Below are 7,793 nucleotides of genomic sequence, written 5' to 3'. Positions count from 1 at the left end.
GATATATGTATGTATTGTTCAGTGGATAAATTAATGTTATATGCATATGAGTTTGTTCCTATAGATTCACAGCTCAATGGACTATTTGTAGTATTTATGTTATAAGCTTACGCTAATCTCGATTATTTTGATTTGTATAGGAAGGTCTTTGGTAATCTCAGATTACTGGCTAGTTACGACGTTAAACCTATAGAAGTGAGTTTGAGTCATGACAAGTTGGATATATATTATCACTCCCATTGTAAATAATGAAATTATATCTTTTGATTAAAAATTGTAACGCCCCAAAATTTATACAATAACCCATCCACAACATTAATAAATAATCACAATAATAAAGTAATTATCTTTAATTAGTTTCCAATTGTTTACAAAATAGTAAATATGTAAATATACATTCACAAACATATCCCTGAATTTATAGCATATGTTACATAATAGAATAAGCATCAAGCAAATAAAAAATGCCCTAAGGGCTTACAGTTTTCTAAGACCGTGCTTGGTTATAACAAAATGGATTTAAATCCAATACAGTTAAAGCCCTAGGCTTGTACAAATAAATACAACAAAATAAATAATATGAAGCCCTTGCTTCCAAGTCCTCCCAAATTATTACCTTGACGGAAGCATATCATCAGTACTTGAAAATTGTTTTCCTACATAGGATAAGCCAAAGCCCAAAAGAAATAATCCAATACAGTATATGAATCTTAACAAAGATATAAAGGTGAAATATATATGCAATGCTCGTGACAAAACGTTTTATATCCTTTTTTCCGAAATCATGCAATGCCAAGTTCATGCCACAATTCAAGAATCATTTCCTTTATATTAGAAAACAAGATAGCGAATCACAACTCTGGGAATTTCTAGACAAGTATCACATTTCATAGAAATTTTGTCTGCGGGAAACGATAAACTGGCACCCATGTAAACGTAAGCTATACAAACACTACTATTGCTATTTTATGAATATTTCGTCTGCGGGATCGGCACCCATGTATACATGCAATTTTTAAGACTTTCACCATAGATACACAGGCCAACTTATTTAATATAATAACAACTTTCTCCCAAATTCGTCCCTTTTTTTCAAAACAATATGCATTTTCCATGTACTAAATGTGTAACAATGCCAATGCAAATGGATAAAAAAATAGTTTCAATTTGCCTATTCCTCATGCAATTTCTATAACAATCATAGTTATCCTTCACCGATAGCTCCAAACAAATATCTCTAAATAATTTCAATAAAGATAAACTTTAAGATGTAAAAGATAATACATATCCAACCCCACCATCCTCATCCATAACAACTCAATTTCACCATTTCAATATCAATTCCATTTATTAATACAAAATCAACATTTGAGATTCTGAGAACAAAAACCCTCTTTCTTTTATAAACCATTTCCCAATGTAAAAACTCATCATTTCAACATATCTCATTAATAAATGTCTATCCACAACCGTTTCCAATAAGCTATTTGAAAACCCCTTGTTCTAATTTCGAAACAAAACCTAAGATTTGTTCAAAATTCATTTTTTTCACAATGTTATTTTATAAAAACAAATAACTAAGTTAAAATTCGTAACAAAAATGCGGAGAATCCCTACCTCAAGTTTAGAACGTGAAAGAGAACTCGGAAAAAAACTCAACGTCAACGAAATCACGAACCACTCAGATTAAAAGGAAGCCCTTAACACGATCTACAATTTATCGCAAATGGTCAAGGTGAAAGGATACCTCCAAATGAGTAGATCTAAGGATCTAAGTGGGAAAAAGTTAAATTTAGAGAAAGAAGAGAGGAATCACAATTTGAGAGGAAAATGAGAAGGAAAAATAATAAGAGGAAAGTGTTTTGAAACCTATTTATAATGACTAGGTATTAATAGAATAATAGCTCCAACATCAAATGAAAAGGAACAAATCAAAAATCCCCAAAAAGTAAGCCCCAAGCCGAACATGTCACACCCCACTTTTTAATTACTCGGATAACATTACCAAATCATTATTATAAACAATTTCAAAGATAGCAGACAGAAGTCCAATATCTTAGTAAAGATAAGTAAATGAAGATTCTCTCATTCATATACTGAATAATGCAACACGGGGCATAATTACAATAAATTGTCCGTATGCTTATATCAACAAGCAAAGTGTCATATGTTTCAACCAATAACAACAAAGAAAATAAAATAAAAAACCCACTCTCAAGTAAATGCTACCAGACAAAAACATGTCAACATACTATAAATTATACAAACTCATCTACTATTATCTCAAAAAATTCATCCTCTTGCAAGATTTACTTTGAACTAATGTTTTTTGCTATTATTTCAACTTCAGCAAACAAAATATAACAAAAATGTGCTTCAATAAACAAAAGGAAGCAAAAACTCACAACATCAACATCCTGAAAACAGACTATTCTCTATTCCAGAGGTTCCGGAAGTCAGCAATTCAGTTCTAGTTTTTCAAGTTGGCAAGGGTCATAAAGTGTCTTCATCTACTCAAGAGAAGGGCTAAAGTACTCAAATTGGTTCAAAACTCTCACCTAACAAAATTAAAGGAAAATCACTCTTCAATTGCATGAAGCTATGTCACAGCAAAGCTACAAGAGAATTAAATTCTTGTTTTCGAAGCAGCAAGGGTAATGGAGTGCCTTTCTTCTACTAAAACGAAGGGATTAGAATGTACTCAAATTGGTTCACTCTCACCTAACAATATAAAGGGAAAATCACTCTTCAATTGATGGAGTCATGTGATAGCAAGGCTATAATAATTGGGAAAAATAATTTGAGCACACATATGGGGCTTCTTTTTTTTCAACTAAAGGCCTTATATGAGTCCAACTATGAATAGATGTTCTAATAGGTCAAAAAGATCAAACCACGCATTGCAAAGAAAAAGTAAACATTTTTTCATAACAGCAGCCATGGGTTGTTTGAACCACACTAGAATGGATGGTTGAAAGTTCTGATGATATAGCCGTTGGATTCCATTCAGGTATAGAAACTGAATGAAAGAGGTAACAAAATGAAAATAGAATGGTTAGGTAGGCATACAACAATTGTTACCTCTGGAATCCCACATGCTTTCATAGGATGTTACAACTTACAAACAACAAGCATGTTAACCAAAGTAAGGATCATAAAGTTAGAATCACAGGATCCATTCACCAAATCGGACAAAAAAAATTAGTCACACATAAGGATATGTGAACAGAAGATAGAGAAGGCTTAACCATGTTTAACCAACAGAGACAATGAAGGTTTACATCTATATACATGCCCATGCAGATAAGAACATGAAATTCTTCACTAATAATGAACTATTTTACAAAAGACTAATCTTGGCAATGCAGTTAAAAGATAACTATGGAATATGGATAGCAAAGATATGTTTAAAAGTTCCAATCTCATTCTATTTGGTTACTAAGTAAATGCAAGGGAAATTGTGCAACTTATCCCAAAAACTAAAAGTATGAATATTGTGTGAATGCCTCTACTAAGAAGCACAAACACCTCTGCGGAAGAAGCGTTTCATGTCTAACACCGACACTCTTCGAACACTCCTAAACGCATGTCCAACAATTCTTCAACATGTCTTAAATAAAATGATCAAATTCATAATTTTGGTGACACTTTGTAGACCTTTTGGTGACACTTCTTGAACCATCCAAACGTGTCCCACTCATAACAACAATATTCAACATTCTTTACAACATAACTTATTCCTCTAAATATGTTTTGAAACATTTACAAGATGAATACCTCATATACGATGTTTTATAATTGTTTTCCATTCTTTAAAATGTAATTGCTACGTGAATGATACTCTGATATTTAAGATATGAAATATTTAAAATTTTAATATAGCTAGTGTAATGTTACATATTTTTCATTAATTTTTAATAAATTATTCATATATCTTATATAATAAATTTGTAAAAATATAAAATTTTATAGTGTCTCAAGCATGTCGTGTCTCCCACCTTTTGAAAATCGGCATGTCCATGTGTCACGTGTCCTTGCTACTGCAAAATGAGTATCGTTGAAATGGAAAGATAGAAGCAAAGTGACTGTCAAAATTTTTTCAGTACATTAAACCCATTTTGTACAAAGTTTCCCAAGTTATTTGTCATGAGCCCCTTAACCATGTCTCAGTTTTCCTTTATTTGGACAAAACTCAATTAACTACCAGAGCTTCTTTCATAGGTTTGGATCAGTTTCTCTATTAAGTCTAACAAAGTATTAAGTTTAAAAAAACTTTTCACCGTAGGGTTGTAACTATGCATGTCAAGTGATGCACACACTCTATAAATCCATCTGTACTTCAAATAGGACCTGCAGTGACAAAAGATAAAATGGGCAAATATGCACCTCTTCTATGATATTGGTCACATGTCTGCCTGAAGGAAAAATGGTCTCCAGTTACAGTATCATAGTTGTCCTCAAAAACAAGATGCCTGAAGCCAGCTTTCAGAGCCTGCTTGAGCCTACACAACAGAGTACGATATGAAAAGAAAACACTATGTCACTTATTCAAATTTGTAATCCATTGATATGCAAAAGATAAAAATAGCAAACTTCATATTTGCAAATTTATACATACATGCAAATGATAGCATAAGTAGTGTATTGAGAAAGATAAATTTGATTAATCTCCAAAACGTGATTACTGTTTTAATTCATTCTGGTGGTCATCAAGGAAGACAAGAACCCGATTGCGATCTTCAATTTCATGTTTCTTAAATACGCTTCGCCCGTCAAGACCTCCAAAATCCACAAAGTCCTTTCCAGCAAAGTATGTGCAGTTTCCATCAACATAAGCAGTCCCCTTTTTTGGGTATTTTTCAGGATGGCGGGGTGAAAGTGACACAATGGGTTTGTCTGGCATTGCTTGCTGCAAAACCCAAGTTGAATGCCCCTTGAAAGCACCACTCTCAGTCATCAGATCAGGTTTTAGCCATCGGGCGATGAACCAAAGCCCAAAGCTGTGGTCGAAACCCATACCATACATGTTTTTGATAGGTCGTGTTTCATATATTGGCACAAACTCTTCCAAGCCCCTACGTAAATCCTTGGATGTCCATTCGACAGTTTCTCCATGTTTCAATCTGCCTTTTGCAAAGCATAACAAATAAATGGGCACAAATTATAAGAACATTAGGACTTCATGCTTAAACTCAGATTTCAAACTGATGAATCAACTTATTAAACCAAAAGTATAAGCTTCACAAATATATATTCCATTACAACTACTAAATTTTAATGTCCAACAATGAAAAACCAATAAAGCAATAAACACGGACAAAAAACAGTTTTTAAAACATGAAATCCATTAGGACAGGAAATAAAACTGAATCTTCAAAACAGAAAAGAAAAATAATCAGCCAGAAATTAGTGAGTCGAACAATGATTATAGTTCCGACAAACATTCACAGAATCAGTGACCATAACTTTTGCAACATAATGTTTCAGCCTTGCCGGAATGTTGCTTTTTTGGTGTAGCACTCCAAAATGACATTGTTACATTATTGTAATATATATGAATAGCATTTTTCTAGTTGAAAAACAAAAACAAGAAAACATAAAAGAATCATAATAATATAAACTAAGAATTAAAATCAAATTCTAAAATTTATTTATTAAAAAAAAAAAAAAAAAAAAAAAAAAAAAAAACATTATAAATCTGTTAAGGCCTAACTTTGTCGAAAACACCCCTGAAAAACTTGTCAAATTCCACATCAATCTCATCAGCAAGCCTCCACTCTCCTAATCTCCTCAAACCCCTACTCAAAACCTTAGCCACATACTCATCAGCGACACAAGTGGCCCCCCACCCACTCCTCTTCATCAACCCATAAATCCTAACCGTCGATTCCACTCTCTCAGCCGCAATCAACGCCTTCACAAGCCTTACAAGCCCCTTATCATCACATTCAATCACACCCTCCTCCTCCAGATCACAAATCAGACGGTCAATATCCTCCGTCATGCCTTTCCGCGCCAAAGCCGAGACCAAATCGGCGTAAAGACCCAAATCGGTCTTGTACCAGAATTCTGATCGGACGGAGGAGAAGACTTTGAGGGCTAGATCGCAGTGATCTTGACGAAGGAGCTCGTTGAAGGTGGCGATGAGATCGGGCTTGATGAGACGAGAAATGGATTTAGAGAGGAGGTGGTTAAGCTTGGATTGGTCGTGGAGTCTGTGAGCTCGTTTGAGGGATTGGACGGCTTGGATTGCTTCTGTGCTGAGTACTCGGCCTTTGACTAGAGGACCACGGTTGTCTCGTGGGCCGCATCGTATGGTGAGAAAACTTCTGGGTGTGTTGGTGGTGATTGGTTGGGTTGTTGTTGGAGGGTAGAGCGAGAGTAGTGAGAGATTTGAGCGGAGGAAAGAGGACGCCATAGCAGTGAGGAACGAAGGAAGAAAATGGGAGAGAGAATGAATGCGAATTTTTAAAACCCTAATAAGTTAACTATTTTAGATTATTAGTTTAAAATAATTTATAAATATGTTTGGCATAACTTTTCATAATATGTCCCAAAAAAAAAAAAAAAAAATTACAAAAATAAAAATTGCTTAACAAAAAGTAATGAATTTTAACCCAAGCAATGTGAGATTTTGAGGGATAAATCTTGAGATTTAAATTCCATTCTTTTTTAGGCTACTTAGCTATTCGAGCGTATAGTATATATGATTGGTAGAATAAACATTTCAAAATCATTCAGTACATATGGTTCGTAGAATGAACTTCTACATGGTTAAGTGATTTTGGTGTATAGTACCACTTTAGGATCTAGTTTCAAAAGTCACCTATGTTGGTTAGATTTTTTGTTTTTTTAAATAAATAATGAATTTTTAATTTTAATCTTTTAATTTGTTTTCAATATAAATTATTTGTCTATTTTCGGTAAGTAAAATTATCGAAAAAATGTATTTTAGTTATTGAACTTATTGAAAACAAGTATTTTAGACATTTTTCATACAATTATATTTTTCAAGCAGTCATACTTTAAAAAAATAAGCAAATAATTTTGAATTAAAAACAAATAAAATATTTCTCAAATCCTCGAATTTTTTTTGCAATTTTTCCAAAAAATAATTAAACATATTTTGTTAAATAAATTATCAAACTCCGCCGGGGTTGTTAATAACTCCGCCGATCCCAAGCCCGGGTTAAGGAGGAGGGTTGCGTGTTAGGTAGCCGACAGCAAACATGTAAAAAAGCTACTCGGATCCCTTATGAAAATGAAATTATGACAGAGTGCCCCGGGATATAATATGGTGGGTGTTAGAAAAGAAAGGGATGACAAAAGGTTACATTGACATGATTAGGGACATGCATGAAGGGGTGGTGACCACTATTAGATCGCCAGCTGGAGAGACAAATGAATTTTCCATCATTGTAGGGTTACACCAAGGATCTACCTTAAGTCCTTATCTTTTGCTTTAGTTATGGACGAGTTGACGATAAATATTCAGGATGACGTGCCATGGTGCATGCTTTTTGCAGACGATATTGTGCTAGTGGATGAGACTAGAGAAGGAGTTAATACAAAGTTAGAGATTTGGAAAAAAGTTCTTGAATCTAAAGGATTCCGAATAAGCAGAACTAAGACAGAATACATGGAGTGTAAATTTAGTAACAGTAACAATGAAAACAGAGGAGAAGTGAAGATTGAGAACCAAGAATTGCCTAAGAGTGAACATTTTCGTTATTTATGGTCGATTATCACAAAAACGGGAGAGATTTATGCAGATGTGGCCCATAGGATTAAGG

The 7,793-nt window shown here is 33.7% G+C and overlaps 2 protein-coding genes across 3 annotated transcripts; both read right to left on the bottom strand.

Moving 5' to 3' along the window:
- Positions 1 to 323: 323 nt before the first annotated feature.
- On the bottom strand, positions 324 to 5,026 carry LOC145789420 (uncharacterized). 2 transcript variants are annotated; one of them, XM_082865859.1, is made up of 3 exons: positions 4,686 to 5,026; positions 4,387 to 4,502; positions 324 to 656 (listed from the first exon to the last, which is right to left on the bottom strand). In XM_082865859.1, exons 1-3 carry the CDS (start codon positions 5,024 to 5,026, stop codon positions 613 to 615), a joined length of 501 nt encoding a protein of 166 aa, XP_082721985.1. In that variant the 3' UTR covers positions 324 to 612. The 2 variants fall into 2 exon arrangements, with proteins under 2 accessions (XP_082721985.1, XP_082721984.1); XM_082865858.1 differs by having other exon boundaries at positions 324 to 4,502.
- A 380-nt stretch (positions 5,027 to 5,406) lies between these two features.
- EMB3123 (PPR containing protein) lies at positions 5,407 to 6,667 on the bottom strand. The gene has a single exon (XM_028230072.2). It carries the CDS (start codon positions 6,416 to 6,418, stop codon positions 5,702 to 5,704), a length of 717 nt encoding a protein of 238 aa, XP_028085873.1. The 5' UTR covers positions 6,419 to 6,667; the 3' UTR covers positions 5,407 to 5,701.
- Between the last annotated feature and the right edge of the window lie 1,126 nt (positions 6,668 to 7,793).

This window comes from Camellia sinensis, chromosome 4, assembly GCF_055761805.1.
Source record: "Camellia sinensis isolate YWXY chromosome 4, ASM5576180v1, whole genome shotgun sequence".
Taxonomy (NCBI): domain Eukaryota; kingdom Viridiplantae; phylum Streptophyta; class Magnoliopsida; order Ericales; family Theaceae; genus Camellia; species Camellia sinensis.
This window is presented reverse-complemented; position numbering and strand designations above follow the sequence as displayed.

What these genes read in the sequence shown, in the direction of transcription:
- EMB3123 (XM_028230072.2), bottom strand. Translation starts at nt 6,418, where the DNA reads ATGGCGTCCTCTTTCCTCCGCTCAAATCTCTCACTACTCTCGCTCTAC.
- LOC145789420 (XM_082865858.1), bottom strand. Translation starts at nt 5,026, where the DNA reads ATGTATGGTATGGGTTTCGACCACAGCTTTGGGCTTTGGTTCATCGCC. An exon ending in CACCAGAATGAATTAAAACA is followed by an intron (nt 4,503 to 4,685) that starts GTAATCACGTTT and finishes TCTGTTGTGTAG; the next exon opens with GCTCAAGCAGGCTCTGAAAG.